Source organism: Anticarsia gemmatalis, chromosome 19 (assembly GCF_050436995.1).
Source record: "Anticarsia gemmatalis isolate Benzon Research Colony breed Stoneville strain chromosome 19, ilAntGemm2 primary, whole genome shotgun sequence".
Classification (NCBI taxonomy): Eukaryota; Metazoa; Arthropoda; class Insecta; order Lepidoptera; family Erebidae; genus Anticarsia; species Anticarsia gemmatalis.
The window spans coordinates 4,818,483-4,840,188 of record NC_134763.1 but is presented as its reverse complement, the minus strand read 5'-3'; the positions used below and the strand labels follow the sequence as shown (position 1 = coordinate 4,840,188).

Sequence of the window (21,706 nt, the reverse complement as noted above, 5' to 3'; positions counted from 1 at the left end):
TATCACAAAGCGAGCCAACGTCGTCCTCGCGTTAAAACAAAACGAGTATTTCTACGCTGAGTTTTACACAAAAAAGTTGGATAGAACGAGTAGGCGAGTAGGTTTGAGATGAAGAACAGGTTCGAACCCTTGGCCAGGCTTCGACGGCAATTTGATGATTACACTATTTCTTTCATGTTTATGTCGTGTGAGGGAGACAGTGATATCGGATAGTCTAATATTGGCGGGAGTAGCCTCCTGCCTGCGGTTACCGAAGCCTTATTAAGACCTGTACGAGAGGTAAAGTCGTTACAATTGCTCGTAACATAAAAATTAATGTTAAAACACAGTGGTTGTACCACTTGTATCACATTCTGCACTGGTATATTACTTTTTTTGTTGAATACAGCTTTTGTTTTGGAATTGTTCCAGAGTAGTTTATTTCTTCATCAGTCATAGATCTGTCGGCATGGTATATTTTTAGTTTGTTTACGATGTGTAGATATTAGATTTTAACTTCTACTAACTTAGGTGGCTTTGCTTTGTTTGTAACATGTTATATTGTTTTCGCAGCCCCAGCACTATGAAGCTGGAGTGGGCCGAGAGCGAGTCGGACTATGGTCTGGAGGAGGCCGCATTCTACGAGGGCCCCCCCGCGCCCGCGCCGCCGCCCACCAAACACGTCTCATTCAGCCTGAGACTCGATCTGGTCAGTACACGCACTTCACATTAACCACTTTTTTCCACTTATACCGATTTAATGATCTAGACTCTACAAGGTTGCGGAGTTATGAAAACCCGTTAGGACAAACAGAACTTGAAAGCTTTAGCTGGTCGTACTGGACTTATTTCGTATCGGATTTCATTTGATATAATTTAGGTAGCCTTCTGAGAATTCCCGTCGAGTCTTAAGTTTAAACTAAAGCGTCTTGCATCAGGCAGTCATTACGATGCGCCTCTACACGATAATTGATGCGTTTCATTCATAAAAAAACCCATATGTATCGAATTTAAATACCCATTCAGTTGACCTCGTGTCAAAAGTTCACAGACCGTCAATGTCAACCGCCAAAGTCGAATATGAAACGTAAAATGTCGTAATAGAATAACAAAACAAGCGAAATGCGCAGTTTGTACAAAACACAAGTTACAATATTATCTTAGTAACAGAGTCAATGTAGAAACTAAAGCCTTGTAAAGAAATATATTACAAATGGTTTTCAAAACGGCAGTGAACTTGTTAAATGCATATCATTAATCTTGTAATGCTGATAAAATGTAAGAGGATATCCAATGAGGTGGAAAAGTAGTTACATTATGCAAAGCGTATAATTTCCTTTAGAAAACTAGCTATACCAAGGTGTGTTGGCGCTGGCCTATATCTGGCTATCACCGTGCTACGCAAAATTTATTTATACTCTAACTACATTGTATCCAATCTACATTATATTTTATAGATATGATGGGTAAACAAATCATTGCACCTCCATTGTGATGATAGGCGTACAGCAGTGTTATAAAGTTCGTAGGATCACGACTAAAATTATACATGCAAGTTCATTGGCATTTAGAATGTTGTAAATGGATTCTTACATTCAAATACCTATCAAAAACAGATATGGGAAACTCGTGGAAACTAAATAGAGAGTGTTTTTACTCTATTACTGGTTGTAACTAGTAAACTTGTAACGAACCTCTTTGGCTATGATTATATTTGCTCTCGTGTGCATTTCCGATGCGTGCTATAATCATAAGAGCTTACGGTAAGCTGTTTAACGAGTTTTTCTTTTAAACAGTAGCGTTTTTGTAATTATGTGGGCGTACAAACTGGTAACTTGGCCTTGGAGCCAATGTAATTTGTATCATTAGACACAGAAATGCAAAATAATTTGTGTTTAAGTCACTCATTTAAACTTGTGTGTGTATTTTACAAGTATTTTTGATGTCAGAGCTTGACAGTTTACATTGTAACTAACTGTTCTCTCTAGTGAGAGGTAAAACTGGCTCTAAAAATAAATTTGTAAGTTCTAATATTTAAATGGTTTGGATAAAAACGTGATATTCAACCCCATATTCGCTTCAAATTGTATAATAATAGTATTGCCTTACCACATTTTCTACATAAAAAAAAAATAGTTAATAAAGTATAGTCTGTGATGTAGACGAAATGGTGTCGTCTTCAAAACCTCCCCCGGATGTGTCGGTACGGCCCAGCGAACCGTAAACTCAGTGATCAACTTGCACTAAGTGTCGTCCTTTTTGATACCACCTATTGTTGTTGTCATGTATCTTTTAACGTAGGTGCAGCGAAAACCTGTTTAAAACAGTAAAAACAGGGTGATCAAAAAATAATTATGGGTAAAGAATTTTGATAAAACTGCGTACGCTACCAATATTTAAATATCCTGCAGTTTGTTTTTATTCGTATGCCAGGTTTTACTTTAATCAAAGTAGTTTATTTCATAGAGAAGCTTACGCGCTCGGTGAAAATCAATCAACAACTAGAATAAAGAAGTATCGAAAACAAAACTCGAGTTCTTATTTCAAAGATCCCGCTCTTTTAACTTTTTTATTTTTAAACTTGTCCGTGACACTGACGCTAAGCTGCACTAATGAGTTTCGACATTAGCTGACTGCGACGAAAAAGACTTGGAACTTTTTACGAATGGGTTACACAGTATTGTATTATTTTTTAATGATTACTGAAGAGGGTTAGGGACTTCGGGTGACGAATTGGTTGGAGATAATTATACGGAACGTAAATAAGATGACGGATTTAACGCTGAATTTTACCCCTGAGAGTGAATTGAAAATGTAACCCCTTAAATGAAATTATACGCACAAAGCACGAAACGTCACTACTGAAAAAGTTATCTTTGGTTCTACGTAAAACAAAAAAGTCTTAGTTTCTGTTAAGTTTGTAATACATTGGACGAGCGGTGTAATTAATTATTTTACGAGGAAGATGCTATTTTTCACAGTTAATTTCTTTTAGGTATCTAGTTAGAGTCGTTTTAAATAAGGGAGCGCTATATTTCACTCAAGCATTTTATTACATATAATACAAATCATGCGAGGTGAAATAAATATGCGCCTCCTTTCTCGTGTTGATTCTTTATAATTTAGAGAGTACATTTATTATAGTTGGAGGAGTTATCATTAAATCATATTAAGGCAAGCTCGTTAATAACGGCAGGGGTAAGATGAAGGGGCCGTCAAGTGTTATGACGTTAACACCTTCATTCGACGGTGGTGCGACCATAAACAATAATCGCTGGCGTGATTTACGTTCACTTGTCGACACCCAACTTTTTTGATTTAAGAATTTATATGGCTTTCGTAAGTATTTTTTAATTCCCCCAACATGTAAAAAACTTGATGTTAGGATTTGATTAACTCATATCAAAGGCAGCCTATTTATTTTAGACCAGTAGTTAGTCTTGTTAAAATGGATGAATAAGGAATATCAAAAAATGTCTTCTACAGACTTCTAAACTTGGCACTGGCCGTGGTCGCAGGCTGAATGCGTTCAACCTCCGTCGAAACGTCAGGCATCCTTAGGTAAAATGCGTGTTCGCGTTGATTCCCGTATTCTCATATAAATATAATGTCTATTATAGAGAATATACGGAAATTGACAGGAGATTGTCTTCGCAATAATGTCCCTGGTGAGGTGATGCAGTAGTTAACTATTATTTATATAATAACAAGGAACGATCGGGTTCACCCGTGCGTGTCTCATTAGGGCCCTGCTTTACGATATCCGGCTACTAATTAAAGGGAGCTAGTTACGTCCGCCTCGCAGGATATGACGAATTTGTTGTGATTTTTTTACCTTGTAGTATTTTTAGATAGTAGTTCAGAAAGAGAAAAGAGAAAGAACAACGATACATTTTCTCTCGTCCTTTTTTTTGAAATCTTGATTACTTAGAGGGGCCTTGTATGGTCGTTTGAGACAATGTCAGTCCCATTTAAACTTACCTACATTACAATATTCATGACTAATCATTATTACACCTATGCTTTATATATAATTCGAAAATCTTATAATGCATATTTTAAGTAGGTAGGTAAAACTGCTTTGTAAGTAGAATTGCTGCTATAGAAATAACAACAGAAATAAAATTACATTTACATTTCATAACATTGTTGTGGCTCGTACGGCTCAATCATCGAAAGAATTCTGTAAAACAGCCATATAAAACGTTACGACATAGTAAAATGCATATTTCTGCAGAATACACGGAGTGCAACACATAACATTGATAAAAGTTAATGTTCAATATGTTTTGTAAATAACTCTACCTTGTAACAATCGATAGTAGTTTCTAACTGTAAATGACGTTTTAAATCCAAAACCCGTTGATAAGATTCAGTGATTCATTTCAATATTCAAATATAAGGAGACAAAGACACTTCCGATTCCAGATTCCATAATATTTAGACAAAATTCACCAAATATTTAAAAAGTCAAGAAACTAGTTGAGACATTTACAATTCATGCGATGTAAATAAAAGATACTGTTCTTTTGAGAATTGTTGATAGCAAAATGTAGTCATGTTGGCAAATATTTATACTGTTCTATAAATAAAAGTGGTAAACTGAATTAAAGTTTACCAAGATCGTTTGAGGAAAATTCTGGGTCACTTTAAGCTTTTAATAGCTATTATCTGACAATAAGCTGACCATTAACCTGAGAAATGAGCCGATCAATCAAACCCACTCACACTTTCCTATTGCATATTATCCACGCGTAAAAAGTACAAGAAACACAGTGAGTTGTTTTGTAGAGTTAAATTATACGGCGTTTTTTTAACATGTTACAAATCATTCTTCTTAATACTAGATAATCTAGCAATAGTTTACTTTTTTAATTCCATTTGAAGGGCGATATATTACGAGGGGATAAACAAGTGTAGATAAATCAGTGCACGTTCAGAAACGCGTGTGATGCAAGGCGACAGGATCACGACACCACACATATCACCCACTAACGTTTCTGAACGACCAACAAATTGTCAATTTAACCTCGACACTGTCTTTTTTTTCTCACTCAAATAGTCTGTTTATTTCTTTCCTTTGGTTTAAAATATTTGTGGCTACAGATTATGTTATTTATGTAAGAAGTGACAAACATAAGATTACATTAGTCCACTTGTTGCCGGTTCTGAGAAACAACATGTTTATCTCAATCAGATTATTCAGATTAGATTTTAAAATAGACTTATGTGTCTATTGTTTCTGCGAATAATAAGTAGGCACTTAATAATTTCATAACTTTATCGATTGTTCATAAATGTGCGTTCGCCATTAATACTGAAAAGATAACTGATGGATTTTATCACATGAATTTAATGAATTAAGAATAGCGTAGGTGCTAATCACAATTTACAAGAAAAAAGTTTATCATAAGTTATATTATTTAATGACTAGTAATTACAGATAACAAATCCTGACTAAGAGGTTATAAAAACATTGATAGAAGAAACATGATCGTGCTAATAAAAATAACTGACCTAGCCTAATATCTGCTATGTTATAAATATTGCAGGTTTTGGCTTGATGTGTGGTCTTTGGCATATGACCCCGAACTATGTGACGAGCACAATCACGCCGTCAGAAAACTTTATGGTCATACATTCCCCTCTTAACGCTCTAGCGATTCAACTCGTAGTTGTCCCCTTTTCCTGTAAACGGTCTTACTAATGTAACGGATTTATACGTTTTATTTTATCACTGTGGTAAATGTCGTTATTCGTTAATGACAATGAATATCAAAACGACAACTACACGTGCTAATTTTCATAGTTTTCTTTCGAAATCTATCTTTTATCGTCCACTCATGGCCGTGTTTCTAGTTTCAAATTGTCAGTTGCAATTAAACACGTCTTTCATCTTGGTCTTACAACCATGTGAGTTCTACAACCAAAACAATATGTATTAACAGTTTGTAATGTCTTTGAATGTAGCTACCATTAAACACACCTTCGAATCTAAGAAAAACACGGCATTCTAATTCAATAAATCTTCCTCTCTTCCCTTTGAAGAGAGGATTTCCCTAAGTAATTAATAAAGTAGAAAAAAACAAGTCGGACGCGCATCAATCGACAGCTCGGGTAATAAGAGGTGTTCGGGTGAATTGGGATCGTGCCCCCCGATATTAGTAATCACGTGCCAAGACGAAATAGCTGGGGGTGACCCGACCCCACACTTTGAACCGAACAGAAATACCCCGTCAATGTTTACGGGTTAATCAACGCAAACGGCTCACTGAATAAGGAATTCATTATTCTGCCATATGCATTCAGTTAACATGTCAGATTTGTTCCTCTATGACCCGTACAGCTTCATTAAGATTTATGCAGCGATGTATTAAGATGTTATGGTTCATTTGTTTCTAGCGGATATGGATTGCTTTTCTTTTCTAAGCGGATTATCTGAAACGAAATATGTAAGTAGTTTTTATGCAGATAATATGCAACAGTGGCTAGGAAAGATGGTGAATTATTAAAATAGCCTACAATTTTACGATTTGAGATCTTAACGGGAAACTTAAATAAAAACGTCGCACGCTTGGTTATTGCTCTATAGGGAAAATAAAATGTTATCCAAACTATCAAATAAGATGAAAGGTAGTTTATGAATACAGCATTATAAATGATGTGCCCGTAGGTAGGGTCTCATAGAGTCATAGCGTTTGTAGTACATGCGATGATTGGCCCGAGGGGACGCTGATTCGATTTTGACGTTTTTATTGGACCATATTGATATACTTTGTGATTAGGAGCAGTGTCATGGGCTACGAGATATTCAATTGAGAAGGGTCAGCGAGGCACATGCGAAACATGTGTCGTATTCAGACGCTAACTACGTATTCATGAATCATAAGTGTGATTATATCGACATACGATGCTAAAGAAATATTTCTTTTACATTTTTTTTCGATCCATATAATAAGGTTAAAGGATTGACAAAAATAATTGATAAATTAAACAATGAATATGTTATATGCATCAATAAAACATTAATTAAAACACATGTAAATCATTAAAATTACTATTAAATAAGCTACTATGTAGCTCTATGACCAATATAATTTGCGTAAGTACATCTATTAGTTAGCAATGTATTTAACTTGAAACATGTGAAGAAAATTAAGTCTAATTGCATACTTTTCATACCCGATGGTGTGTTATTTAGTATTCACCTCATTTTCATTTGATACAAATCAATTAGAAACCACGAATGCGGTTAAGCGCGTTACTTTTAACTGGTGTTCACATCGGTATTTCATTTTCGCTTGTATAAAAATATACTGGCTATGAAACCTTGACGCCTGTCGGGTTTATTTCTCGCGTATACTTTATTCTTTTGAATAAGAATGAACATAGATCAAAGGATCTTTTGAACCATTGTGTTGTGAATATTTTTTTAAGCGACGCATGTCCGAAGAGCGAACGGAAGCGGGGCTTGTATGTGGCCAGCATACTGTATCGTCTACCGAACGATGCTATCACCGACTCGCGCCTGTCCACTGCCCATATAAAATAATATCCTCTTTTGAACACATACTGGAATTTTTATAAAGTTAGAGCCTATTTCAAGTATCACTTATATCAGTAGGTATGTTTTTATCTGCGCCACTTAAACGTCGAGTCTTTGTTCGTTTCGTCTACGATTACAATAGGAACGATAAACATCACATGACAACGTATTTTATATTAGCCTTAATTTTACTTTATTTGTTTATCAATAATTATAAATTATTGTCGTGATGACATTAATGCATGATATCTCCCAAATCGTAATAAACAGTACCTTAATAGATTAAAATGATGACTAAATTACTAGGTAACTGAATTGAAGATTACAAATTGATTCAAGGAAAATGTTAATAGGTACCTACAATCCTATTTTCTTTTTCTTAAGGGTACAACTATTTCTTTTGTCCATATCCAAAGGTACGCTGAGAATACATAGAGCCTTGGAGAGCATCTCACATCTTAATGCTGTGACATGTCTCTGACGACTACTTTCAACTCAGACACCTTCTAGATGCCCATGGACCGTCGCTATGTGGAACAGGGCAACTCATCTTCTACAGTAAAAGACGAATGGTTAAATAGAGTATGTTTGCAGTGCGATGAGGGTGGCGGCGCTGCTGATGGCATCAAGACGGAGCCGCCTGAAGCGGAGGAGCCGCGCACCATGCAGAAGGTGCCCTCGCTCTCCGACCTCTCCGACCCGGAGGCTTCGCTAGGTAAGTGTTTTAATTCTACCATAGTTATACTAATTCAAGTTTGTAGCAATGAGCATTTGACAAACACAATACGCAATTAGAACATAGAAAATATAGCTAGGAATCCATCAGATAAGACATATTTCAGTTTTTTGTATAGTAGTAGTGTAGCATTATGCAAAAAAACAGTACGCATAATAGCTTTAACGCCTTCAGTTTGTTATGTTTCCGCAAAACTGTCTTGGCGCCAATTTGGCACACAGTTCCTACATGTCATCAACCGGTTTAAAAGATTTGTTTGTTTATTCAAAAACATAATGCGTTATTTTCCGCATCCTCGCCTAATCTAGTACATAAAGATTATTCTTTCATTCATAATGTAATCGCAGTATCAAACAAAGTAATCTTTAACGTAAAGTTAATCCGTGACTTATATAAAGGCACTGCAGAGTAGCGCGTGTGATGTGAAGTGATGTGCAAATCGTTTATCGTAACAACGTTATCCTGACAGTGGAAGGTTAGGTGTGATCTGTGATCTCCTCGCTAGTAAATCACTGAGGGACGGAACCGGCTCCTCCGCTGCGATGTGTCCGGTCGTGTGTCCTGTCCGCGCCTTGTTGCCAACGTCCGGTAACTTGCAATTTTGTCTCTCTTACTCTTAACACTTTGTAACATGATTGATCGAGATGACAGTATTAAGTAGATCAAGTTCAGACCCATCAATCACATCTTGTTTCATTCTAAGTGCTCGTTTTACTTTGATACATCATATTTTATATAGTTAAGCTATGTTTAATGAACGAAGCACCCCATTCATTTACATATCATGCGTTTTCTATTTTACTGTAAAAAATTAGATTAGCTCTTTTATAGTAAACCTTCCAACGTAGAATGTATTCAAATAATTCTTCTAAAATTTCACTTTTCCTGCCAAGAAGTGCCTGCAATAAGAAGGAAACTCTCATTAGGTGTAAACTTAACGGATGTGAGCTTAACCAGTTTCCAATATACAAACACCTTTGTGACCTTTTATCTCGTATATTTATTGCGGTAAACTTGTAACTTATTGTCGAAGTAACTAATGATTGTAATTTTGCAAACTGAAAGTTGCAGGCAGAACATTAGTACCTACCTCGATTCTCTACTACTATCGATTATCGACAATCGGCTAGCTATTGAGAAATGTTGTATATCAATTCGTTCAGCGCCTCTAGCGGGCCTCGTAGAAACTATTTTTGCAATAGATTTTAAGTGTCAAAGTCTCGATACTCGAAAATGCGGACTGTTTAGAATCGCGCTTCAGGACATCGAATTAAACTTTGTTTTCAAGCTTTACTCCTTCACACATATGGCTATCTTTTTCTCTCATAAAATATGTTTTCCAAATTAATCCGCAACATGTGACAAGGTGACATCATAGTAGGTAACTTTATCTTCATGCGTTTCGTGACGAAACAAATCATTAGTCAAACAATAGATAACATTAAGATTTGTCAACATTTTTTACGTAAAATGTGTACTTTACTACAACGAACCAAATTGAACTGAAAAATTTAAACTGATATAAACTTCCGCTGCCACATAATAACGATATCGAATAGTTTTGACTAATGGGAAAACCTACAGAATAAAATAAATTGGTGGAGACCGTGTATCATAGGTAATAGTAACAATTATTGCCTTTTCTTTTAAATTTGAAACCCTTTGAAACCTTTTTACTATAGCTATAGCCCATAAATTGATTTTAGTCCCAGATTCTAAATAATGAAGTACTGAACTAAACTAGTAACATTAACAAGGCCACATAAAAGCGACGTCAAACAATATTTACTATAGTAGTTTGTGAGCGATATGTCCCAAGGTAGAAACCATTTGATTGAAGTTACGTACACGTGAGTGACGTGGGTCTATAGTCTATACCTAGATATGATCAGTAAATAGGTGAAGCCCGAATAGAATAATACGGCGCATCCTTATTACAGCCACCGGGTGCAGTTTCAGATTGCTTTCATAACGCTCGATCGCGATCGTTGCAGAATCCAATTGTCTCATTAGCCTTCAGTGAAACTTACGTAGCTCTAAAACTGTACGCTTACATAAAGCGTCTATTTACAGATGCTGTTTATTGTGTTGTGGTTGCCAGCTTCGCGTAAATCATTGACAAAAAAATAAACTAACTTTTCCACTGACAGACACAATAGTTATTGCAAAAGAAACAACCCTCATTAAACTTAACGAAATAAGAGAAGTTTCACTTATATCTTGTAAATTTGAAGCGTGGGACCGAAGTCGTTGACCTAATTAAAAGCTCAATCATGATGTCTCTCTCCCATCAAAGTATTTGCAAGTAATTAACGTGCGTGAGTGCATCGACCTCACCACAGAGTATCGCAGCCGTGTCGCTTCAGGGTGGGCCGATATACGGGCCCATTGTTTTCCCTGTCCGTCTGCATTTTACGTGGGAACGACATATATCTTACACACGTGAGCCAAATACATATTCTAAACGCAAGGACAAAAAACAACGTATTATAGAGCGTATAATGCCAGTTGTTTACTATTCGCAGTTATAGGTATAAACCGTCGATATCAACAAATACAACGCTCAATTGATCGGAAGTTGCAATCACAACCGCAAATTATCCGCTTCATTAAAATATTTCATTAATAAACTAGTTACCGGATTTTCCTTCAGTCATGTAACAAACAAAGCTTGTCGAAGCTGGCATGAATGGAGGTTGATATGAATGCAACATGAGCGGTTCCGAGCGGATTGAGTTGGTCGCGGCGTCTGCGCGCGGTAATTACAAAGCTTCCAACTTATTAACCATTGCATTAGTATTGAACCACCCTCGATGTTGCCGATGTACGCTTCTTTGTACACGTTTTGTAAAGCGTTATGTTTCCGTATTGGTTTCACTATGAATGGACCACCCTCGGAGATTCGCACTAACACTTCAGACACTTAGAGGTACCGTCGGATCAATTGCCAACAAAATACTTGTGTTCCCAATTTTACATGTCTCTTACTCTTATCATTAAAATATATTTTCTTTCTGTTAGTGAAAAGTTAACGACTGCTACTGAGAATTGTGTAACGTTCCAAATAAAACATCGGTACAAAGAACACTGGCTTCGACGATGTTGTTTATATTTTTTATCTCGAACACTAGTTAACCAGGCAATTAGTGGCACATTTGGAGCAACTAAACTAAATTATATCTTAAAAACTGAAACTGAAATTAACTGATGATGGAAATATTATACATTTATTTCGAGTTGGAGCAAAATAGTGCTATAAATAAAGCGTGTCGTTGTGAAAACGTCGAGAATATGATAATAATGAAATTACAAATTGTCAGTAGCTGTTATCTCCGAGTTCTAGCTAAAGGGAACAATGGGAACAATTTGTTCGACGCTATCAACACTTGCCTGTCGATATGATTCATATACTATCTGCATTATAATTATTTTTATTGCATATTATTGTATATTTAATTGGTTAAGTACTTAATTATAATGCGCACATTACATACTATTGATGTTCACATTGTAAGCATAAAACACCGATACATAATAAAATCAATATTTTTTTATCCCACGCTTGTGTAGATTGATATAAGGCTAAAGTTAGAATAAACTGATTTTGAGATCGGTATCGATTAATATTTTTTATATTGGGGATTTATCCCAGTATGTAAGTATATTGTTTTATTACAGAATTAAAAAACTTTGATATGCTTCCTTGACTGAACTGCATCGGATTCCACGCTCTACTTTCAGTAACATTAATTTGTAATGTGCTTTGAACAAGTTTGCTTGCAAAGTAATATTATTATGTAGCGAGTGCATAAACACGTTCGAAATAAATCCATAAAAATGCAGTTAAAAATGCGAAAAGTCGTCGGCGGCCATGTCCAGCTCGGAGGATGTTGCGGTGTCCACTTCCCACGTATGTTGATCCCTACACAGGATGTTGCCAAAACTACACCTCGCACTGTGTATACTTTAGTCGCATAACTACTAAAGTTACAGACGGTTACTTGGAAAACAATATTTAACAGTCTGTTTACAAACATGCGACTAAGTTTTAGGTCATGCCCAACAATGTAGAGCTGACAATTTTCATTCATGCTAAGTTTTACTGCTTCATATGTCCTTCTATGATGAAAATTGGGAATCCAAAACTAGGTGATGTGATCATCACAGAATTTGAACAAAGAAGCGTTTTTAAACCTATATGTCAACATTTCAAATTATACTAGTTTACAATTCGACATTTCCAATTTTGGTATGAATCACTAAAAATGAAAAAAAACAAGAAATCAATTTAAGACAAGCAGCATCTTTTGTATAATAACTGCATATTTGGAAGTATTTATAGACATTATCGTAGATGTATACGGTAATAAAAATCGTCATTATAATGTAACATAATATTATAGCGTGCTAAGCGGTTTTTTATGCTCGATCGAGTCGAAACCAAGTTTCGAATGTCACCTGGTTTTTATTAAAAATGTAATTTTCATCTTTATTTTTTCTCTTTGAGCGTCTAGTTTCGCTTACAGATGGATTTTTTAATTTTTTGCTCAACATTGAGCAGCACATGTGGATTGAAGCTCTGTACCACTTGCGTGTCAGATGGTGGAGCCATAATCAATGGTGACAAGTTCATATTAATTTGATTTATCACTTAATGCGTTATGGGAAAATTTATTTCGAAAGCAACTAACGTTATTTTATGTAGCCATCTAGACCGACCTAGTTTTTGTATAACCCACCCTACTTTTTCAGACGTACAAGTTAAGACGAATAGTCATTTTGTGGCAGAATAATGTAGCTAAATTTACCTAGATTATTATTACTAGTATTCCTACCCGATAGAGCTTGTTTCGTTTCCAACTTCGACAAGGTTCAAGCGAATTATTTTAAACTTTCAAAACAGCTAGTTCGCAACTTTGCAAGCACAAAGCTGCAACTATTTCTGTCGAAGCCAGTCGTTGTTGACACAAGGAAATTCTCATGAATGCCTACCACGTTGGTTGAAATAAACACGTGTAAACACACAGCCGAGAGGTCGGCATGATCGGAATACGCACACATATACAAGTTCATTCATAAAAGCGGTTGGTGAATGAGCGCGAGCTAAGCGAAAGCTCTACAAGTGCTCTGTGCGCCTAGTACCGCGAGCGGAGCAGTCAACGGACATGTTGCTCCATTTGTCGGTCAACGCTGACCGCCACTTGTTGATTAGCCTGTCCTGCGATTTGTCTATCTTACAACTCGTTTATCCATTCAATTTTTACAGTTGCCAGAGGAAAATGATTACAGTATTAAAAGCCCTATAGTGAATCCATTATTAAACCTTGTTGTCAATGAAAATGTGTATGTATGAACGTCGAGTTCATATTTATATTTAGAAACAAACGTCATAAGTTAAGGTATTAGGTAATAGCTTTTCCACTTAGTTTTCATTGCTTTCCGCATGTCTTGACAATGCTATCAGTTAAGCCGGAAATAGTCGAGCAACATCAGGTACCTATTAAGTATGCCCAAACTCTAAAGTATTAGAACTCAACTGAGCCTTTATATGAATGAGTTGATAGCAAAATCTAGAAAAATAACATCCAGTCATCAGTCAGTACAATTTTAAACACATGTTTACTATCACCGTACAATAAAATACATACATTTTTTGATCAATGATCTCCCACTGTTATCATTTATCTTCTAACTGATTGTGTAGCTAGATATAATATGGGATTATATCAATTTATATAAGTAATCTGTTTCCGCTGACTGGTAGGTAGTCTTATCTTTGCATTTCCACACTGAAAAAAAAGCGCTATAGATAACTTCATTCATAAGTTTGTGTATCACGGACTGAGTAATACAAAGACAGTGGACGATGTAGATATTTAATTTGTTCGGCTATGTGGAATAGGCGTACGTAGGATACCGCTAACATCAGGTAAAGAGGCTTTTTTATTAATTTTAGTAAACTTTATTATGTTTATAACGTAGTGGCACATGCGCGGCACGTCGTCGTATGCGCTTACGCATCTAAATGGGGTGTTCGTCACCTCCGTACTGCTCGGCTACCGTGCACTTTGCATACTAATCTGCCATCTCAACGCCTCTACGCACATATAAAATCATATTTTATAAAACTAAATAATAAAAATTACGAAGCCTTTTCATCGAAGGTTTGTCAACCCAACACTTGGAGTGTTCGTGAATAAATTATTTCTCGTTGTTGCATAATGTTATACGAGACTAAAGTTTAAATCGTTCTTTTGAAACATGTGCTCGATAACGTCTCCGTGTCAATACGAGCACTGATACATAATGGCGAGGCTCATTATCAAGACATTATTTATCTAAAAGCAAGGATAGTGCCAATTCATAACCTATTCTACATAGGTATAATATTTATTTGGTGGAAAAATCGATACATTCCTGGTGACCTGCCGTTGTTTTGCGAATGATGTTCGTTAATTTAATTTAGATGGATATCTACCGACTTCATAAGTATTTAAATGCTCGTCCAAAATATCATCTAGATAACTGCGCATTTTAAGTTGTGTGGGAGAAGTGAGGCGTTCAAAATCTATAACAGAATTGCATTTACCTAAATGGTAATCTCAACATTTGCGTCTTCCAGTTCAGTATAATAAATTTCCGCAATATTCCAAAGTTTGTGCCTTAATGTATGATTTATAATAGCAATAAATCCATTGCTGACTCGTTATAATATACCAAACACGTTTGAAATGTTGCCAACTTGCCGCAAATGATTGCTTATATACTTACAGTTAAAACATCACGCTGTATATAACCGTGGTTGTCTTGAAATACAAAACAAAAGCATGTTATGTATTACCATTTCATTGTAATAATAAATCATCTAGTGAAACAAAAAGAAATTCGATCTTAATGCTATAAATATCCCGTATTTATAGTACCATCCATTGATGAGTCCGTAGGTCAAGTGAGTGTGTTTATAAGGATATGACGTTAATAAATTACAGTTTCACTTTGCATTTTGAACGAAAATACTTGACAAATTGGGCTTCACCAAACAGCCTATATGCTTTTTTATGCCCCTTGATTATCTTACAGTTCTTTTACTACATAACTAGGTAAAATACTCCAATAATATAGAATCTACAAAAAGTTCCATAAACAGTTCACAAAGTTATTTTACTATCTTTGGAGGATGGCTAGGATTGCAATCATAGCATAGATTGAAACCATGGCATAGCATCTTGAAGAGGATACCTTCTTGAAATTGACTTTAAAAGTTTGCACTTCACCTATCTACTTACGTTATTAAGTTTATGGGCTATTTTTTTTATTAAATATAACCATACCTAAAGATTATAATTTGAGAATAAATTGTGTTGTATCTATGTCATATAAGATTGCACAAAATGGTTTGTTGAAGGTAGAAGCCCGCCACCTACGCTTTTCTTTCCGGTTTTCATTTAAAAACCCACAGCGCCATCTATCGCAACGATCACGATCGAAATGTGTTCACACCGTCCGTAGCCCGGCCAACGTAGTTCTCAATGATTCCGCTAGATGGCAGTGGGCGCAGAATTTAAAATCAATGCGTTAATCTTTCGCTAGAGGGCGTTGTTAGCTACTTTACTTTTCATTAGAATCTATTCTTATTATTTTGTGTAATATTTTACAGAATGATTTGACTGCTGCCTACTTAAACAACTAAGGAATAAAAGAGAAATTTTAAGACATTTCGTGGTTGTATGATAAATATTTTATATTAAATGATAAGCATTTAACGTTGATTTCGATAAAAAAACATTTCTAATTTGTCACTATAAACAGTTTTGGGTAGGTTATTTCGTTATATTAATTCACAATCGATAAAATCAATAACAATATCGCTTTCGATCATTCAATTCTTCCATTCATCCAGTAAAATAAATTTAATTTTTGACTTCGAGTGTTCAGTGACACAGGCAATAAGAAACACGTTTTTTAAAGATCTTTAGCTACGGAAAATAAATATCGAATGTTGTCCGCCAATATTTTTATTTAATTCATGGTCGTAATATTATTTAGACGCTGGGTAGGTACCTACTCGGTACCTAAGTACAACCTGAGAGCGGAAATAGACAGTCGTGTAAATTATCGCGATGTAAACGTCCAATCAACCGGATATTTACAATCATTTTTATCTTCCTAATTCAAATTAAATAAGTTAAATTGCTTTCATCGTACCGTTCATATTGTGGTTATCTATTTCATTTGCCTATTTATTAGAGAGAATTAAAATGTTTTATCAATTAATTAATCAGATATTTAAATTAATTTTATTCCTCAATATTCGTAAACGCTATCGTCAAAAAACAAAACAAGCTTCGTGTTGCGGACCGTTGTTTATGTGGATGTGACGTCACGGAGCGCGGGGGGGTGGCGCGCGGGCGGCGAGGCGTGGGAACCGCGCGGCAGGTGCGCGCGCGCCGGCCACTGATCCTGAACACGCACACCGTCACACACCTCAACATGTTTTACTATAAATACTCAAAATACACACACATACGCACCCCACGCCGTACACTCCGTTATTGAGAAAGTTCCGCTTTTCCAATAAAAAGCCTCTAGGATTTTGTATCAATTAAAAAATATCATATCGTAAAGTGCCAAACGAGATGTTTAATACGCTTCCGTTCCGTTCATTCATGCTGGCCATTGCTGGCACCCGTTAAAATAAAGAGGTACTTAAAAAAGTTTATTGCCAATTTAATAAGGAGGAAGGAAGAGAATCATTACTTCCTACGTTATCACATAAAAATTATCATAATAATATTTAAATGATTATTTGCGCGAATACTTTGATAAAAAATGGTTTCAGATCTCTGAGAGAAAGGAAAAGGTGAACTACATTGACAGAAATTAGGTCTTTTATTTTTGTTATTCGGCTTCAGCAGAGAGATCATAATATAAGCATGAGCCATAGCGTTCAACTCTGCTATTTAAATTTTTTGGAGAATATTAAGAATGTTCAGCAAAATGTCTATCAATATGAACTTTGGTCTTATAAGATGTAAATCGGCCAAAGCGTTTAGTCAAGTCAGACGTCATCAATAACAATTACTCTTAGCTAGCAATATGTCGATCCATCCAGACAGAACTCTTTGCTTAAAAACGAAAATCGACTTCTCGCACTCAACTTTTATTCAATAGCCACTTGCACACAAAGCTTAGGAAGCAAAAATCTATGCCAACGCATCCAGCCATACGGGTATCGAACTCTTATATAATAAGAAGCTATCTTTTATACATTTTTACGTTACACCATTTTATATATTACACGATGTAAAGGAGTTTCTAAGAGTGGTATAAAGGGCAAACCAGTAGCTATCATTTGATTAGGTTTACTCGACACGTTATCAAATGTCGAATATTCCAATATGAATAAGAAACATAGACATAGAAAATTTAACAATCAAATATTTATTGAGAACAATACAATAACTTACACAAGTTTTACAAACGTTAACATTCTACATATTAGTTATTCCGATCTAATTATCCTGCTTGGACAGTTGCTACTGAAGCATATTCTATGTAACACCTTTCTAAAATATCGTTGCCTTGCAAAAAAAATATCTTTTTATTTTTATAGTGAAATAGAAACTCATTAACGAACAACATTAGCCTGCGGAGTGTGGACCCTTCCTTCTAAAAACAAGTGCATCATCCGTAATAATCTCATTAGAAGTAATTAAACTCATAAGAGGAACTTATTACAGCATTCATACAAGATTAGATGTCACTTTATGATTTTCTTACAAGTATAGATACTGTCTTATATGAAAACATTGACTGGCTGTAAATATATTTTACTATTTTAATATCGTAATAAAACAACGCCAGACAGAGCATCCTACAAGCGATCTACCTCGAATGACACAAAAGGTCCCTATTTTTCCGTAAAGGCCAATAAACGAACAATTAATTTTAAAAGCTCGGAGCGCTCAAAACTGCGTTGTTTGAGCAAGTTTTAAAAACCTTACGTAATTAAGAGTAAGTGAGTTACCGAGTGACCGAGCCGACGGCGATATTCAATAAAAGTGGAACAAAAATTAAATTCCTGCGGCGACACGAGTCGAGGGAGGTTTTGCTCTTTGATGTCAGTTAATAAAGTTCACCTCTTTCTTGTCGATAGGTCACCCGCTTCTAGTTTACTGTGTAAAAGCAATGCTCGATATACACTCGCGAATGAGCCAACTTTTCTTTCATGTGTGATTATTTCAGTTTGCACAAATCATAAAGTATACTGATTGTAACAATAAATATGAATTGTAATCATTCAATCACTCGTTGTTATGGATAAAAAGATAAGTTTTAACAAATTTATAAGTTCAGGTATACAATTCATAAATTAAATACGTAATACTGATATTTACAGCAAAATTGTTAATTATATTATTGTAGAGAATAACCAAGAATGTTTATAAAAAAATAAATTCTGGGATTGGATTAATATTTCTTAAGAATCAATAACGCAAACAATAATTACTGGGGTTTAATTGCAATAGTCTTAAAATAGATATTATAGAAGCATTGCAGAAATATTATATCGATATTTTAATAACAATGCAGAAATCTAGGAACCACAATTAAAACGACATGGTGGAGCTTGATTAAAAATAAAAGTATTTGAATGGACGTACACAGCTGGTTATAAAATAATAATTATTAGTTATGTTATTCTAAGACCATAGACCTGTATCACGATTCTCCACCACTATCAACTATCGACTACTAGCGCCTTGGAATCATTTTGCAGTATCTATTTAATGTCAAACTTTCGATACCACCGATTGTAGAGTATTACATTTTTATAAAATGGTAAATAAAACAATTTTTGACATATGTACTTATTACTTTTGTCTTACTCTTCTGAGTTATTTTTATGTAACAAAATTACGACAAAAGCCAATCCTCTTTTTCAATTGTGCCATATGCATGTGTTCATTTAAGAATGTAATAAGACACAGATTTACTTAACACATATTATTATTATCTCTATTATTATCAAATAAGTTGAAGCTATCTAACTATACTTAATACTGTTTAGTGTTTAATTATGTAGTTTATTCTACACAATTCCAACAAGCAGTTGTTATTTTCCTAATTAGACAATATTTAATTCAGCAAGCAGAATCACAAGCAATCTCGCAATAATAAATTTTAAAATCACATTACGATACCAATTTATAGTCATAAATAATATCACCGATAATTCTATGGTAGCAGGGATTCTGTGCAATCCGAGGCGTCAAAGTGCCCGAGGCGTGTCTTAGGGGCGGAGGCCTAGCTTGATTAATTTATTGTTAATGAGCAAACTGCTAAATACCACGCTCGGTATAAGGTTAAGTAACGAAATATCGTAAGCTATACCAATTATTTCTTGCTTCTCTGACGCCGACCGTTACTTTAATTGTTGTTTTAGAACCTTTTTGGTTCAGATTCATTCATCAAACGTCTGTTTATCTTAGTGATTTGTAACGTGATTGCTTCCGTTCGGAAAAGTAATTGTTGTAGCGGAAAATCAATATCGATATTTCAATAGTGACCGTAGCGAGAGCAGTATTTAATTAAATACATTTTGAGTAACAGTAGCGATGTCTAGTACGTTTATTAAAGATAAAGTAAGTTGTGATACTTGGTCAGAGAATACATTTCTGCAACGAATGCTGAAGGCAACAATTAAGTGCTAAAGACACAGTGTTAAATTATTGAACAAAGACAGGAAATACCGGGTTGCAGAAACAAGTAAAAGATAAGACAATAACGTATTCAGGATTCGTCACGTTTTCAAGCATTGTCCCTTGTAATACCGAAATCTAGTCCGTTGCAATAATTACAAGCTTTCTCTGAATCGTTTTTACTGGACATGAAGTATTCCGTTATATGAACGATTATAATATAAATGATTTATTTATAAAGCAATGTTAAGACTCAGTAAATTGAGATTCTGAAGTGCGATTTATTATTTTCTGTAGAAAACACGGTGTATAACTGTAAATCGGCAGCTGTGCGCCTACCTGTTTAGTGTCTAGTATGCACTAGGTACGTTATAGAAGTCTAAGATATAAACAGGTGCTGGCGGCGATAACTGATTCGAAATGCCGTATAAGTCTTAGCTCACGTTTCAATTGTTTTCCTGATTAGTCAAATGTATTAAACGTAGGGAATATATTATCAAGTTGGGAATCCCTATGTGCAACAAAATCTCCCTAAATACATTTGAGTAAATACCGTCCAGTGGGAAAACACTGCAGTGAAATTGAATAATTGGTATGATGAATGAATTGATGAAGAGGTTAGATGACATGACAAGACATGAAAAGGTTAGATCAATTTAAACAGTGAAGCAACAACTAAACTAGTATAGAAGAACAATCTTAATTGAACTAACCTGACAATAAATTCCTACCGATTTATGACTTTATCTAAATTAAAACTACGATTTCCAAAAGTAATTTGTTTACAAATGAGTCTATCCTCCATATTTCTCGGCGGGTGAAGTTGTTTAAATAATGATGTACACAAGTTCCCGTAAGTAACAATGGTCGCGTGTAGGCTATCAACTGAATGCTTTGCTCGCTAAAAGCTCTCATTAGGCTCTTAATTACGTATTACTATTGCATGTGGTGATACATTAAGTGTATCGACGCGTACGTATACTTAATTAACGATAATGTTTGTTTGTTATTACGTTTTCTCTAAACAGATTAAGCTAATAGCTTCAGATATATAAATGCTGCTCTTACAAAAACGTGAAAGTCCATTTAATTTATAAATATTTATTCTTACTGAACACTTATTCTCTTTATCGACTTAGTAGGTACTAGTTGGAAGACTGTCTTGTGAATTACTGATTAACAAAATATCATGCCTGAAAAGTTTTATTTCCCTCGCATATAGTGACATTTGTTTTATTGTTTGATTCAAGTAATAAGTAAATGTCATACGCGTAATGCAGACGTGTGCAGTGAGTGACGCACGCACCCGATGTTGCATCGTTTCCTTCGAGTTCGCTTCGTAGAACTCCGTCCTCGCCACCACCGTCCACTAATATTTTGGTTTATACCGCATTGTGATCATTGTTAGTAAATATTCCATCATAATGCGTAAGAAACATTTCACAAATGCTTTCCGCTGTTACGAAAACGATTAGTGAGATTTTTCGTTGTTTCGAGGAAAATTCTTTGATGTTTTGTCAACTTCAATGTTTAGTTAGTTACACTTCTTGTGTGTATCTGAACAACAATTTGAGTTTTGCATTGCGTACGTACATAATAATGATCTCCTGGTCGAGTTTCAAATGCCAGACAGTAAACAGTAGACTATATTCAAGGTATTCCAACGACATAGCCGCAAGTTGCCGCTCATGTAAATATTCTCCATTTGCTTCATAAATGGTAAAAATATGGAAAGCTTGGCGT

The 21,706-nt window shown here is 35.2% G+C and overlaps 1 protein-coding gene across 1 annotated transcript in view; it reads left to right on the top strand.

Annotated features, from left to right (window-relative positions):
• pnt (ETS transcription factor pointed) overlaps positions 1–21,706 on the top strand; it is a 114,345-nt gene that overhangs the window by 13,195 nt on the left and 79,444 nt on the right. The window contains exons 2-3 of the mRNA XM_076127189.1: positions 553–688; positions 8,120–8,240. Of these exons, the coding sequence (XP_075983304.1) occupies positions 563–688; positions 8,120–8,240 (247 nt within the window). The 5' untranslated portion in view covers positions 553–562. The remainder of the gene's footprint in view (positions 1–552; positions 689–8,119; positions 8,241–21,706) is intronic.